Source organism: Garra rufa, chromosome 9 (genome assembly GCF_049309525.1).
Source record: "Garra rufa chromosome 9, GarRuf1.0, whole genome shotgun sequence".
In the NCBI taxonomy this organism is placed as follows: Eukaryota; Metazoa; Chordata; class Actinopteri; order Cypriniformes; family Cyprinidae; genus Garra; species Garra rufa.
In genome coordinates this window covers 35,817,314-35,834,484 of record NC_133369.1, presented here as the reverse complement: position 1 = coordinate 35,834,484, position 17,171 = coordinate 35,817,314, and the positions used below count along the sequence as shown (strand labels likewise).

Genomic DNA, 17,171 nt, shown 5'->3' with positions numbered 1-17,171 from the left:
GAGAGACGCACGCCTCTCTCAAACTCGTCAGCGAGCTCCACCTGCGAGCCCCATGATCTCAGCCGCCGGGCAGCCTCGGCTGCCGCGGGACCAGAGCCGCGTGGGGCAGATGGATGTCCCGATTCCCTCGAGAAAAGGGACAAACGAGAACGGAGCTTTCTAATAGGAAAGCCCTCACAATGGACGCACTCCGCCCCCTCAAGGACGGAGCGCGCGTGCTCCTCACCCAAACATATGACGCACAAACTGTGTGAATCATCCGGTGTCAGACTCCTCTGACACGGATCAGCACACTTTCTGAAACGTTTAGCTCCGGGCGTTGCCATCATACTCACGCTTAGAACAAGGTGATCTGAAGAACAAAAAGATGGTTGATGCATTCACAAGCGCCCTTTTATACTAGTAGGCGCCTTGTTAATGACGTCATGGGCTGGCGCCGGTCAATGTCAAGTTCATTGCCGTTGTTTTATAAAAGCTTCAGAACCGGTCACGCTGAAAGCAGTTCCCAAAGTGTCCTAACCAGGACGCAGCGTAGAGTTCCCTCCGGAAGGGAACCATATTTGACTCGAAGAGGAGAACAAAAACCAGGGAAAATCCACCGAAAGAGGTGAGTGGAAGAACCGTATATGTGATGTGATCTCTCTCTCTCTCTCTCTCTCTGAACGCGCCGAGGAGCGCTAAACACCGCATAAACAGTTAACCTATCAAAATAAACCACATACCATATATAATAAAGCTGTATTCATTCATATTTCCCACCAGTCCTGTGTAAAGTACGGCAAGCAGAGTTTATTTGTTTATATATTTATTTATATCGTCAGATGGTATACACAGGTGCGCTGCGCCAGCTTTTCTAAATAAACGACAAGGTGCACTATTGGAGCTATCTAAATATACAAGAAGTGATCAAAAGTTCTAGACTATGCCCATCATGATAAACAATGGAAAACTGTCCTCTTCAGAGTAAGTGTGTTTGTGTAATGATACAATAAAGCGCTCCTGACAGACCGCGACCATTAGAAGTGAAAGAGAAACTTTAAACCCGTTTTTCTCGAAATTCAAAATAAAAACAGTTTTGGAAAGGGCTTGAACCCAGCTTTCATGTGATATCTATATCTAAAAATGCGATAATATCACCATGTGTTGGGTTTTCCCAGATTACGCCACATATGTCTACAATGTATCCTATCTGACTAACTTGTTACAGTTAGATTTGCGTGTAGCCTACTGGGCGTCTACTATATTTATGTAGTGAATTTTACAGGAGACTCATCTCGTTTTTAACTTGGCCCACCTAGGGATGTCAATTATGAAGTGAGTTCTGCTTTCGCCCACTAGAAAAGCGAAATAGTGTAGTGATGGGTACTCGTATCACCGATGACGTTATGATTCTTGGATCACATGTCACTTAATGTGCGGTTATGAGTACATCACATAAGAAAGATTGGTGGGATATCTAGCTTGTAGAACCTCTCACTGTATTATCAACACAAGGAAGACACAAGTGTAATAAAATAAATTTATTAACAAATGATAGACAAGAGTAATCAACTATTAAATGAATACGATAAATGCAAAAGGAATAAAGTGCATAAGATGCATAAAATGTGATTCAGTTGGGTGTTACTATGTCATAGCTATGTTATCTTATGGAAAGATAAACTGTTGCTACTCTGAAACAAATAAGGTGAAGAACCTTATTTTGCATCAAACAAATAAATGAGCTATTATTTGTTATCAACTGCAATCAGCTATACAATATCTAATGTAAATTAGAAAAATCATATACTGATAGTACACAACAATGCCAAGGTCTCTGGAAGAGGATTGGAAGTGATATTTACGTTCTCTGTGGTTGATTGAGCAGTCCGGTAGCGGTGAATTCTTCCACTGGTTGTGCTGGGAGCAGTCAGTGGGAAAAGGAGCAGGAATCCGTTTCGACAGCCTTGAGCATGAAGCGCTGTAGGATGCTGTTCTCCTGGAGCACCAAAGGGTCCGAAGATCTGGAACACGCAGATGTGACCCTGGTGTAGGTGCTGAAGGCCCTTAGCTTGGAACACGCAAGCAAAGGTACCTGAAGTGAAGGTTTGCTTGCTGGAGCTCAACCTTGTTGCAAATGTCTGTTGGTCTTCTGCCTCTCTGGGCTAGAGACTCAGAACTTGTTCAATCCGCTTTGTCTCTCTCGGATGGAGACTTAGGACGTGCTGCATCTGTTGTTGCCTCGCTGGACGAAGACTCTGAACGTGGAAAATATCTCTTTCTTCACAGACAGAACGTGGTCGTATCTGCTGCTGCCTCAAAGCTGGAGACTTGAAGCGTGGAGCGTCTGTTTCTGTCTCTCTGGACAGTAGGCTCAGAATGGTTGTGTCTGTTATTGTCTCACCCTTGTAGGTCAGACTCAGTACTGGTGTAACTGTTATGTCTTTCCCCGACGGGACTCAGACTCAGTACTTTGTTAGTGCTCTGTTAGTGTCTCACCCTGCTGGGCCTCAGACTCAGAACTTTGTTGCTCTGTTAGTGTCCCTTCCCCTACGGGACTCAGACTCAGAACTTAGTTGCTCTGTTAGTGTCCCTTCCTTCACAGGCCGCAGACTCAGAACTTTGTTGCTCTGTTAGTGTCTCTTCCTTCACAGGCCGCAGACTCAGAATGGAGGTATCTGTTGCTGCCTTCCCAGTAACGGGCCGCAGACTCAGAAAGAAGTTTGATCTGTTACCGTCCCCTGGACGTGCTGGAGACTCAGAACTTTGGTGCTCTGTTAGTGTCTCACCCTGCCGGGCCTCAGACTCAGAACTTTGTTGCTCTGTTAGTGTCCCTTCCCCTACGGGACTCAGACTCAGAACAAGGAGTGTCTTTTGGAGAGGTACCTTTATAACTTTTCGATGAGGAGGAGATTGCAACTTGGTGCTTCTCCATTTCCATGCTGTGATTGGCTGGTTCCATCAGAGCGGGGGACATGGGGTAGCCCACCCTTCTTTCCTCTTGTGGAAGTCATTTGCATAGTCCAAACACAAAGTTAGAAAAGTGTCAATAATGTTTTACTGGTGCATTTCTCACTTTCCAAAACACAATCAGAAAACATTTGATCATGTAATGAACATTCATTGCATTCATTTGTCCATTGACAGCTGAGTTTGTGTAAGATGTTGCACTACACATTGCTGTCAGTGAGAATACTTATTTCTCTGAATAAGTATAAGATGTGTGTGTTATGGTTCGCATCAGTTCAAGGTTTGAAAACATAGTTATGAATGGATTTGGATGGATCTTTGTGATCTCTCTTTGTTTCACCCACTGCTGCTTGCGTCTGGAGATCCTAAGGAATTTTTATGACCGTCACAGGACCAAACCTTAGAAAACAGTTTCAAGGTGGGTGAAGGGCAGAAACTGCGTCTTGACCAATAGGAAGTTCTGTTCTTCCTGGGTTTTTGTGCCAAAGGTCTCTTCTTGCCCTCTAAGAGGTGTCTGGCAGTTGTCCTGGCATCCTTATCTGATGGCGTTGGACAGTTTGCTTATGTTAGTCCACCAAGATCCAATCAAAATGTAGCAAACCTTTGTCCACTATTGTGGCCTCGCCATAAACTGGGCCCTGGAATGCGTGGTCCACTACAATATCAGTCATGAATAGGTCGAAATGAAAGTTGAGAAAATTATGATATAGCCTAGGGGACGTTTTCAGCATGTCTCTACTCTTTATAACCACCTAAATATGATGTCCGAGTGGCAGCCACGCTTTGTCACGTATGCTAGCGTTGTAATTACCTTTCATTATTATGTAAGCTATTGTAGCTAGTAACTCTGCTAATAGCTCTGAAGTGTTAAGTGAAGCTAAAAACGATAATATGACTTTTTCTGTTAAGGGCAAGGTGTGCAAGGAGACATGTCCTCGGCAGTGTGCAAGCCTGACAGATGACAGAAAACTCCAGCTATTCACAGAGTTTTATGCTGTCTCTTATGAGCAGGCCATCATTCTTTCTAGTTTGGAGCAGGTAAGTTCATGACCGTATTGTCAGCAGTATGTGACTGGGGGACCTGGGGATGCACTTGGTTTCATTTTGCATGATCAGGTTTAGTGAGTCACCTGATGCTGTCTTCTCACAGATGTAGGCTAATGCAAATAAAATAATATGCCTCGCAGTCTGCGGCCGTTTTAGGCATGAGCGAACTTTAACAGGAGCTAGTTGTAGCCAATGTTTTTTTCCCTACTTAATAATACGCTGTATTATTAGTGTTATAAATTTTGCTTATTGATTTATTTTCTTGCGGTGTCTGCTTTGGCCAAGTCAGTGCTGCATGCAGTGATGCCTTTAGTGGGTGTGTGCAGTGACATTAAGTGTTGCATTTTGTAGTGGACTATTACCTATACATGTGATGTATCTTGTGTGTCTGTAATTGTAGGTATAATAGGCATGGTATAATATATAGCTATATGTGTGTGGCTATTCCAATTATAGTATTCTAGATAGTGTGTGTGACTAGACCAGTTATAGTTATGCTATTGTAGTCCTTCTGGGTGATTCTACTCTTAGCTGGCACCCCTTTCTAAATAGCCTTATTGAAGTGATTGTGTTCTTTTTATATGTATATTTATTTTGCTTTTCTTTTTTTCTTTGCTGGTTTAGGCTAGGCTATAAAGTAGCCTAGGTATTTTATCTAGCCTTGCAATTTGTCACTACTTGTTAAATTAATATCATATAGTCACCACATAGGCCAAGACTACTGTAGGCCCCCTATACCTGGAATCCACTAAGACATGAGTTCACATGAGCCTGTAAATGTTAAGGTTTGTGAGAATGGATGAAGGATGATGGGCATCAAGTATACCACCAATTGCATTACAGACCAAAGTGCTTTGGTGCCCTAAAAGGCATACACATGCTTATTCATTCTCCTAACCAAAGCCCTCTCATGTAAATAATGACACTAACTTGACAGCTATACATGATGGCTAGCCTGCTTAGCTATGCTTAGCTATGGTATCTTTTTACTTCTTGCACAAGGTGAGTCGCAGACGACCACATGGGCCTGACACTGAGGTTCCCAAAAGAAAGTACACCTTTAAGTACCATGTGCAACAAGCAGGGCAGAGACTTGCTGTTTGTAAGGCCACATTTATGTCAGTCTTTCAACTGACCAACAGTCGCCTACAGGCAAGTTTTATATAGCCTAGTGATTTCCTTTTGTTAACTTTTTATTACATGCTTCTTATTACATGATTTTAATAGATTTAATTTAAGGTAATTGAATAGATTGCCTGTAACATATTTATACTTAAAGTTTATTATCTTTGAAAAGGTTATTCAAGATAAGTTAGGCAGTCAGTCTGAGGGAACAGAGCAGGTAGCTGAGGTCAGCTACCTAATGGTCTCCATTAGAGGACTTAAGAGGAAAACATAAGAACAGGTGAGTCATTAAGAAGTCTTGAAGGACCACATGCTCTCATCTATAATGCAGAAAAAATGCAATTATGCCAAAAAAGGACCAACATAATATATTTCCCTTGTTCATAAGTTGTGTATTTTTCTTAGGCCTCATAGCATTCATCCTGCAGTGAGAGAGGGAATAAGAGAGCATATCCAGAGCTTCCCACGCCAACCGAACCACTACTCACGAATGAAGGGAGATGTGGAGAGGGAGTACCTGAGCCCTGATTTAAACCTGCTCCGCATGTATCGCCTCTACAAGGAAAATAATCCATCATCTACTGCAAAGTTCTGGCTCTACAGGGACATCTTCAAGCAGCAGAACCTCAGTTTTGGGCAGCCAAGAAGTGACACCTGTGCAAAATGTGATGCCCTGTTCTCAAAATTAACAGCTGCAACAACAGATGAAGAAAGGCTGAAGATTGCAACTGAAAGTGAGCTTCATCACCGTAAAGCTGAAAAAGCATATACCCAGTTGCAGGCTGACACAGAGTGGGCCAAAGCCAATAAAGACTGCCATGTCATTTGTATTGACATGCAGGGGGTAGTGTACACACCAAACCTGACACATTCCAACGTGTACTATCAACGGCAGTTGGCCAACTACAACCTTTGTATCCAGGAGATGGGCACTGACAATCCTCCTACAATGTGCCTCTGGCATGAGGGCATCGCTCACAGAGGTTCCATTGAGGTAGCAAGCTGTCTTTTGAAGTGGGTAGAAACATCTTTTGCTCCCCTTGTCCATGCAAAGGAACGGAAGCTTATTATCTATAGTGACCGATGCTGTGGGCAGAACAACAACTGGCGAGTCCTAAACCTAATGGCCCTGCTCGTGTCCAGACGGTACTTCAGTCAGATAGAGCAGAAGTTCATGGTATATGGTCACTCCTTCCTTCCCTGTGACCGTTCCTTTGCCACACTGGAGAAGAGGCGTAAGGGGTCCACACTCTACACCCCTAGCAATGTCGCTGAGATGATCCGTGGAGCCAGGCAACAGCATCCATTCAAAGTCATAGAGATGGCATGTGCAGACTTCAGGCAGCTCCCTGACTCAACACTCAAGCGTTCACCTGGCTTCCTAATCACATCCATGATGTGGTTGAAAGTGACAGGTAAAAAACTAAAAAGAGTTGATTTTTTTTATATTAACAGTGAGTACGTTTACATGGACAACAATACTCCGATTTTAACGCGATTAAGACAATACTCTGATTAGGAAGCAACCATGTAAACTGATATTTTTGATTAATTTAATCCGACTAAAGTCATAATCGGAGTAAACACAAATCGAATTAAGACAGGTGGAGTATTCTTATTTTAGTCGCATTATGGAAGACATGTACACACCTTAATCACACTATTCCCCTTGCGTAGGACTTTTCACCAGAGGATACACACAAATGCTGCGTTCCAGACAGGTTTTTGAGCTCGTAAATCACGTCTTCAAACCACGACTCAGGACTTTGTAGCACTTTCACGGGTAGAAGTTTGGAAAAACACGGGTTTCCTGGAACGCGGCATAACGATCTCAGTTGGTCGCACGTGCATATGCTTTGGTTTCATTTTTATTTATTAATTTTTTTGCTACAACATGGGATTAATCAATGCTCATTGCTGATGAATAGTTTGTCTGTTATCATAATTTATAGTTTTATGGAAACGTATTTAACATTCAACCCGTTCTTTTTCATCATTAGTAGGCTATTATTTGTGATTTTAATTTTGTGAACGGGATTTCCGCTATTGGAACGTCTTAGGATGCTTTTCACTTTTACTTTTACGAATTCATGATCTTTTGCTTACATATAGGCTACACCTATCAATTTTAAGATTAAAACAAATTCTTAAAAGATGGATTTGTTATTTTTAATTAAACAGCATAACAACAATCAAATAAAACTAGCTTATATAGCATTTATTAACAAAAACTAATAAGACGAGGCATGGACTCCATCACATGCTGTGTTATATGCCGACTAAACCATTTATTACAGGGCGCACAATCAAATTAATTAATAAAAAATAAATAAATAAAAGAAAGCCTCCAAGGCGTAATGTGACGTAAACGGCAAAGATAACAGGGTTTTCAAAATGAAAACAAACAAAAACAGTCAGACTAAACTGGCTTTCGGTGACTGTGCTTGCGTGTGATTTTTTTCCTAAAAACTGTCTGGCTCTGAAACGCTCGCTGTATGGAGCAGACGCTTTGGAGCAGCACAGCATGCACAAAAATGTGTTGCATATGTCCAGAGCCACTTCAAGCTTTTGTCAAATTAAAACCGAAACATCCAAAAGTCTATAACGAAGATGAACTGATAGCGTCGCGTGTTAATGATGCGTGTCATTAACCGATCTATGTAGCCTACTATAACATGTAAAACGGGAACATGAAAGGAATATTCTAAAAGCAACTCATGTAAACAGCTTAATCATATTATTGTCTTATTCAGAATAAGGTCATTAATTAGATTACTGGTGTCCATGTAAACGTAGTCAGTGTTGGGAATATGTGCGTAGGTAAGGTAGAATCTTTGAATTTTTTATTGAATGTTAATTTCAGCTGCTGATCCATGGTATATTCATACCAAAACGAGCCACAGTCTCTATGAGGGATGGAAGACCTGGCTGATCACCAAACAGAGGAAGAATCAACCACCTCCAACTCCCTTGTTCTCCAGCACATATGCTCGAGCTTATGAGGACCCTCTCCCCATCAAGAAGGAGAAGTACCATGACCTTATGTCAATGCTAGCCTACATGCCAGTGGAGGCCCAAGCATTTTATGAGACACTAGTATGTAAAGAGTAGACTGGTATATGTAGGCCATATGCAGGGTAAGGTGGGGTATATTGTATAATATATTGTGTAAAATGAATCATAGTAGTTTATCTTAGTAGTTTATCTTGTATACCTTATGATATGTCGTATAATATTTAGCTATGATGTATGTCTGCATTGTATTTATTGTTTTTATTTATTTATTTATTTATATATTGTTTTTTGTTAATAATTCATTGTTATTGCCTGTACTTTAAGAAGGTCTATGTATTGTACATTGTTCATACTGTATTTTCTGGTTTTAAATAATAATAATAATAATAATAAACTTAAAAGAAGTGCTTAATATTAACCTGAAGTTTCTGTTACTGTATTAAAACTAAGATAAAGGAATCAGAACTTTAGTGGTTTAAAGTGATATGATGAACTGGAGTTATACTGTTATTCCACACTAACTGAACATATATCGTTCTTCCACATTTTAGAAATATAAATCACAATAACTTTTGATTTTTAATACTGACACTGAAAAATGTTATCTCCTTAGAATTGAGAAGCTTTTGTTGTCTATTTTCAAGTGAAATGAAAAAATATAATATAATGTTCACAATCCAAATGAAAAAAATCTTATTACTCAAAATTTGAAAATATGGACTTGTATGGTTCTTCGTCTCAAGGCATCTTCATTTCATGAAACATGCTCAGATTGTGGAAAATGGCATATCATTATTTACAGCAGATTTTCATGATTTAAATGAGTCCAAAATCAAAACAATCCATTGTTTTATTTCGTGTGTAAATAATACACAGACCCATGAATTTAAGAAATTAGTTGGAAAGCACTATTGTACACTTGGCAAGCAGAATGTAAAGCCTAGAGAGTTTCTGCATATTTTATCTTTTTATATAACTGTTCTTTCTTATAATTAGGTATCATTTTAAAACTTAGAAATTCTGCTTCCAAATGCATCCAACCGTTTTGATCAACTCCTTACCAGTGCTGCCTAGCTCCTCTAAACCAGAGTGTACCACCGGCGGGCGCCCTCTAGCGACGAAAAAATAATACATATATATATATATTTTTTTTATTAACTGTGTTTATCAACACAAAATATGTATCATTTGAAAGCTTTGAGTCTGACCTTTACAATGCATGTGGTGCATTTTTATTAATTCCGAAGTATTGTTGAGTTATTTGCGGATAAATAGAAAAAAAAATGTTTTCACAATTTATGAAAAATGTTTTTGTGCCATGTACTCTAATATGTCAGAAACATCATACAGCTCAGAAATTTTATGTGTCATTTTAATTTGTCTCATCGAGTAGAATAAAATAAGTATAATTGTTTGGGACTTTGATTAAATTTGAGTAAGATATTACTTCAAATACAAAACAACAATTTCAAAACTGTAAAGGGCTAAAAGAAGGGCTACCTTGGTTCCAAATCCTGTAACTTTTGATTAATTCATGATATCACCACAAGAGACATTTGGGGGAACATCACCAAAAAAGATTTTTTCTCCTACCTTTTTTTTTTTTTTTTATGAGATATTGAATGTCAAATAAGAATGATATAAAATATTCCCCTTGGCCACACAATTTTCTCTTACATTTTATCACCTATTTCTCAACATGAGAGTATTTAATTACAAAGATAATTTTTTCCTTAAAAATATAGAAAAAGTTCTATCAAACGATGCCTACCTTGCAACTGCCCTTGCTACGGCCTTGGAGTTATGAGTCAATATTTTTGTGTTCAACAGTTTTTGAAATTTATTCACGTAGTAAAGAGCTAAACAAAAAGGCCAATTTTGATACAAAATACTGTAACTTTTGGATATATTATGCTATCACCAAAAACATTTGAAACTGATATAGCTAACATGCTGGGGAACATCATCATTTTTTCCCCCTCCTACCTTATTTCTGTCCTGAGATATTGAATGTCAAATAAGACACATATGAAAAAATTATCTTGCACACTCAAATCTTTCTTACAGTTTTATCAGCGATTTCTCAGGAGGAGAATGTTTTTTTCTTCTGAAAGCACTGAAAGGTTTCTATCAAATAATACCAACCTTTAGACTCTCCTTGCTACAGTCTTTGAGTTAGGAGTCATTATTTTTGTGTATGTCACTCAGAAAACATCAGCTTGAGTGAGGCAAAAATGGCCCCAGGGCTTAAAGGATTAAGGTGTACTCACTTTTGTTGCCAGCTATTTTGACAATAATGGCTGTATGTCGAGTTATTTTCAGAGGACAGTAAGTCTATGCTGCTATACAAGCTGCACATTGACTACTCTAAAATATATCCAAGTTTCATTTCTATAGTAGTGTCCCTTGAAAATATATACTAAAATGGTTGCTTAAATGTGAGGGGTGTACTCACTTTTGTGACATACAGTATAAGCTCAAAATGTTGTGGACAGTGTGTGAGTTGAGTGTTACTGAGAAAGGGACTAACATGCACACACATATTAACAAAGAATGAATATTTTCAACTTGTTTAATGTATTTCTTTAATAACTTGCTCAAAACTTGTCATTGTTTATTATTATTATTATTATTATTATTATTCTTTTAGCATTTTCTTCTAATATGATTAGGAGAAAAATATATATATTTACTAAGTTATATATATATATATATAGTGCTATATCTTTTTAATAATTTAAATATATTAATCTGATTAGCTCAAACTAATCAAACTTTTAGCAAACAAAATATTTTGCTTGAAAAGGTTTACTGGAAAACTTTCTACTTTTACGTTCCTGAAACCAGTTCCTATAATTATATGATATCATAATTCATTCCGCATTCCAAAATGTGCCAGGTGACTTACAATACAAACAAAAAGGAAATTCCTTTCTTAAAATATTTTCCTTCCAGAAATACTAATGAGGCTTTTTTTTTAAGTTCAAAAACATTCTTTTAAAAAGGATGAAAAAAAGAGGCTGGACCAGCAAAAGAGTATAAATGAAGGCTTGGTTTAACCACCATACTCAACGAACACCCTCTCAGGCTCAACTACAGGTAATGGCATCATATAACAACTAACAATATAATACTCTACATCATGAATAAATCATCTTAAATGTATTTTTAATTATTTAAACGTATTAATTTATTTGTTTATACAGTAAAAAAAAAAAAGATTTTTGTTCATTTTAAAAAATAAATTATAATTCAGCATTATTTGATGTCTTTAAAAATAGCAATCTACAATTTATTAGTGGACAGCTAAGCAATCCAAAATGCTGCATCATTTCGTGGTACTCTCTGCCCTCTGTGCCATGAGCATGACCATGCGTGAGTATTATTTACAGTTCAGCTCAATAAAAATATATTGCAATAAATAAATCATCAAAGTGCTTACTGCTATTTTACACTACAATGTTAAAATTGGGCATTAAACATAGCATAGCAATACATATTTAAGCTTTATAACTAAATAATTTAAAAATAAAAATAAAAAATAAAAATAATTTCAGTCACTTACAGCTGATAATCTGTTACCTTTTCAGCTTTACCTGATTTTTACTCATATTCCCCTGCTGCTGGGGATGGCAGTGGAACCGAATTTTCCACTGCACATGAGGGTCGCATCACTGGAGTCAGAATTTATGAATATCCATACTATGGATATTACTACAACAACTACATCAATGGGTAGGTTTCCCTAAACACCCCTATAGACACATACTGGATAACATCTTCTTATCAAGTCCAAAAGAACCTGATCTGTTATAATTATTAGACTGGTTACCTCACATAAAACCATATTCTGTATTAGTCTAGTTATTTGATGTTATAATGGCACATACTGTATCTGTTTAGGATCCAGTTGAGATATGGCAGTAACTGGACAGAACTGGTTGGCGTGAATGTTTATGGCAATGAAAAGGAGATGACACTCTTCAACAATGAGCATTTCGTTCAGATTTCTGGAAAGTATTATTCTGGTTATATCAGTGAGCTTATGTTTGTCACTAACGAGGGACGCTCTTTTAAAATGGGGCAGCCTTATGGAACTTCATTTAACTTCTACCCAACCCACGATGGAAGTGAACTACGTTTCATCAGCGGCCGTCAAAATGGATTTGCCCTTACCTCCATTGGGGCTCATTGGGCTGTCTACTACAATTCTACTTCATAAAGTCAAAAATATCTTACAAGCTACACATTATGTATGTGAGGAAAAGGCCAGTTAACAAGTAGCCTACTCATGTTTTTTCTGAGCTCTTTGTGACTTTCTGAGCTGTCAGCATTATTAGAATGATTTGTGCTTAATAATTTACTGATTAATGAATGAATTTAACATTAAGAAGACTGGAATTAAGTTGTTTTTCTTATTGTAATGCTTTAAGGGCTTTTCTTTTAACACATTAATTCTTAAAGGCTCTTGTAACAATGGTTTTAGAACAAAATAAATAAGGTCAGTTAAATATTCCTTACCAATGTTAACCTAAATTACATTTTCATGTTTAATGTCACTACTTTGACTGTTAAAAAAGTACAAAGAAGTGTGTCAATCTAAAAACCATTGTCAGCCAAAAAGAAATGATTTTCCAAGTTGGACAAATTCTCCAAAGAATGTATATACATAACCTGAATATTGGTATTTTTTTAAATTTCAGGCAATTTACTTAGCCAGGGGCTGATTTTTATTAAAGCTAACTATTAAACTTGAAGTATTAAAGTTGATTTTAATTAAAACTACTGATAATGTTTTTTTATGTTATTTGAAGATCACAATAAAACTGCCTTATTAAAAATGTTTATAATGCCTTTATCATTTATTTTTTGCAATTTTTTTGCAATTTTTTTGCCTTTTATGTATCCACCTATGGCTGAGACTTCCGGTTCATTATCCACTATAGCGAAATAACGAGAGGAATAACAATGTGCAGTAAACAGTTAAACTGTTTGCACCACAACAAACTGTGCATATAATTATGATAATAAATGTAAAAAATAAATGGCAAGACACACCGATTTGCAATATCAAGCAGCAAAATTAGCTGTTTTGTACAGTTAAAAATAGCTGGACATGGATAAGACCTGACCCACTCTTATACAGGAAGAAAAAAGTGGATAGATTTTATTGTTTTTACCCTTGACCCAGTTTAAACACAGGATGAGATGTAAACATCCTTTATGTGCGAGTACAAACCAATCCAGTAACTTGTTAACATTTACAGTAGGGGTGGGAATCTTCAGGCACTTCACGATCCGATCCGATTCCGATTCTGGGAGTCACAATCCGATTCCAAAACGATTCTTGATCTACATTTTTTCCCCAATTAATTCTTCTGCTGTGCAAATACAACTTTACAATTTTAAAAACATGTAAAATTGCAGTTTATATGCTTTTTGTTTATAGTTGAAATCTCTGTAAAAGTAGGTGTGTCAATCTTCACTGGTTTCAAGATTCAATTTAATTTAATTACTGTTTTCATTATTAACTAAATATCACAATGCTTACATTCTTAGTTATCAATAGTACTGCACATGGCTACATTTTCATATATGTTTTATATCAAATTTATTTTGTGCCAATTTTACTTTGTTTTAAAAAGTACCTTGCTTATATAGTTTAAAAAATAATTACTTATTTAAAATAAGTGTTCTTTAGGTATCTGAAAGTTTACAGACAATAGTTTTTCTTTTTTCCTCAGCATTACTGCCGTTTTATTATTACTGATGAGATCATAGACAGGCAGCTTTAACAAACTAATGCACAGCAGTGGCGAACGGTGACTTTTTTTTTTTGTTTTTTTGTTTTTACCATGCTTAGTGCTAAAACCACCAGTAATACCAAAAATAATTATATCTTTAGATTATTTAGAAACCAATAAAATCAGAGACGAAATCATATTTTAATATTTCCTCTTTTCCCTGTTTATTATTATTTAAAAAAATTATAGACATTTTATATAGGCTATTTTTTTCAGTGGACTTTCACATTTTGAATTGTTGAGAAATTATGATAATATACAGTTAGGATGTTTTTTTTTGTTTTTGTTTTTCATTTGATTTAGTCGAGTAAGTTGTGCATCAAACACAATATGATTTTCGGCAATCAGGATCTGGCAGCAACAGCGCGTTTTTCCGCTTGGGCGAGCGCTTCGCGGACAGCTTACCCCGCGAATGAAATTATGCGCATGACAGCAAAACAGAGAATGCGCATCAATTCTGAGGAGTCGAGAAAGATGCGGAGAATCTGCTTGCCCGGAAGATTCTATCTCAAATAAGGGATCAACTTATAAGCATGTTTATATTATTTAACACGTGAACGCACTCAACGCAGTCTCTCTGACAGCCTGGGTATGCGGAGCATTAGCAGCTTATATGGACGGAACGCCACTGATGCACAGATCTATTTCGATATATCAGATGTTTTGTCCTGCTCTGAAAACATAACTGACTGTATGTACAGTTTCGTTTAAAACTATTCGAAAATGCAAGTGCATTTAACCGCATCTGCAATCGAGCTTTAGGACGAACAAACACAAAGCACACGCGAAAATCTGTCAGTGCATCTAATAGTACTGCATTCCAGACGGCAGAAATGAAAGCTAACTAAAGTAAAACACGGCGGGTGGAAGCACACAATGTCAAGCAGTGCGCACGAGTCTCACAGTGCAAATGCTGTGCAATGAAGCCGGCAGCGTCTCTAGCGTGCACACGTGCCATATGCGAAAAAAAAAAAACAAGCTCAGAATCAATTCTGAAATATTAGGAATCGATTCAGAATCGTTGAAGAGAGAATCGCGATGCATCGGAGAATCGATTTTTTCTCCCACCCCTAATTTACAGGCACTTTGATGTTACAGGATGGAAATGCAGTAATGGGAGACAGGTCATCGGGGGTCATCAGATGGGCTCCCTATTTCATTGAAGTTTCGTTGATGAGCCCATGACATCTCCAGAGGGCTCAACGGTAATACCTGGCGTCCCAGGTACACCCCCCTCAACTCCATTTCCCCTTCTTACTATATTAATCAGTTAGATTCCTGCCTTTTCTTGCAGAGCCTCTGACTGCTTCTCTCACCTGCCTCCGATACAGTTTTAATAATTTGACGCGAGCTCTGGCCTCTGATTCCCAGATGTCTTAGTAGGTTTATAGTAGACAATGCCACAAATCCTCTGCTACCTTCTTCCACCAGACAGATTTCAGCATTCCACCCATGCAGTTGTATTTCAGCAGCCAACTCGTTCATAGGCCTCCTCCAATGAGTCTTCCCATGGTACTGTTAGTTCAATAACGGAGACCTTTTTTACAGAGGGGGACCAGAGAACTATATCAGGTCTGAGGGTGGTGGTTATGATCTCTGGAGGAAGAACAAGCTGCCACCCAATATCCACTCGCATCTTTCAATCGCAAGCTATCCGAAGCTGGTCACGCTCCAGAGATGTTGGTGTCCTCCTGGGTACTTTCGCTCCCTCCTGAACAAAGCGAGCTTGTGGGGAGTGGCGAGTCTTTTGATCAAACTTTTGATCAAACAAATATATTGTGACACAGAATCAGGGGTGTTCGGATCCATAAGCATGAGGACAGACTCCTAACCCTACATATTTAAAACTATGGTAATGCAAACCAAGCATGAACCAAACATAATCATTTGAATATATATTAAATTAACAATCAATTTTTCCAAAATCATAACTGCCACACAGTTGTTCCGTCACTTGAGAACCATACGGCAATATTCAAGCCAAATGTGCAAAATTAGTTGCATAGACAATCTTGTTTTTGCTCTAAATTGACAGTCTCAGAGGAAAGGAAAGGACGTGACGTGAGACTAAGTATGGTGACCCATACTCGAAATTTGTGCTCTGCATTTAACCCATCCAAGTCGTGAACACACACACACACACACACACACACACACACACACACACACACACACACACACACACACACACACACACACACACACACACACACACACACACACCTGGAGCAGTGGGCAGCCATATTGCTATTGCTGCAGTGCCCAGGGAGTAGTTGGGGGTTCGGTGCCTTGCTCAAGGGACTCACCTCAGTCGTGGTATTGAGGGTGGAGAGAGTGCTGGTAATTCACTCCCCCCACCTACAATCCCCGCCGGACCTGAGACTCGAATCTGCAACCTTTGGGTTACAAATCCGACTCTCTAACCATTAGGCCATGGCTGCTCCCAAACTGAGGCATGTCAGTTTAGAAATGGTGGCAGTTTCACAGATATTACAGGTGGTGGTAGCAGTAACACGTTTCCGAGACAGTCCCAGAGAGAGTCGCATTAGACAGGCATTGTCATTTTGGGTAGCTTTGCCAGTTTCAGAGGCACTGTTAGAAAGGGAAGCTTTGGCAGTCACTCTCACATGCAGCATTAGTTGTAGAGGCATTGGAAGTCTGAGATGCAATGTCAGTCTGTGAGGCAGTGTCAGTTGTAGAGGACATCGGTTCTCACAATGGAATGGTTTTGAAAATGAATGCCAGGGCAGTGCTCTGGCCATAATGATGTTGGCTCTGTCTTGTTGAGAACCAGACAGGAATCTTCTGGACAACTGTGCAAAAATTGTCTTGTAGACAAAATCTTGCAAGGTTTATCATGCTATTTTTAAGACAAACTTGTGGACTGAATAGTATTGTAGCCAAGTATTTTTCAATTTTAGCACTTATTTTGCATTTAAGTTTCCATAATAAAATTGTTAATCTGGTTTTCATTTATATTTGTAAGATTCAGTTGATTTTTTTTAATTATTAACAATTTATTAATGACTCCCAGTGATGACCCTGTGGCTTGCCACTCTTCTGTAATTGCTGTTTAATCCTCCTTTCAGAACACTCCTGCTCCCTGGTTTTGCTTAATGGATGAATCACTTCACTTTGCTCTTGATGCTTCAGTCTTGATGGCCTTTACTTTTCATAGAAATTACGAAGGTTTTACCCAATGTTTCAGCCCCTTTTAGCAATCTCATGCAC

At 38.2% G+C, this 17,171-nt stretch overlaps 1 protein-coding gene across 1 annotated transcript; it reads left to right on the top strand.

Annotated features, from left to right (window-relative positions):
* The first annotated feature begins 11,181 nt into the window (after window positions 1–11,181).
* On the top strand, window positions 11,182–12,994 carry LOC141343332 (zymogen granule membrane protein 16-like). Its single transcript, XM_073847929.1, has 4 exons — window positions 11,182–11,235; window positions 11,418–11,511; window positions 11,727–11,871; window positions 12,040–12,994. Exons 2-4 carry the CDS (start codon window positions 11,457–11,459, stop codon window positions 12,356–12,358), a joined length of 519 nt encoding a protein of 172 aa, XP_073704030.1. The 5' UTR covers window positions 11,182–11,235; window positions 11,418–11,456; the 3' UTR covers window positions 12,359–12,994.
* The last annotated feature ends 4,177 nt before the right edge of the window (window positions 12,995–17,171 follow it).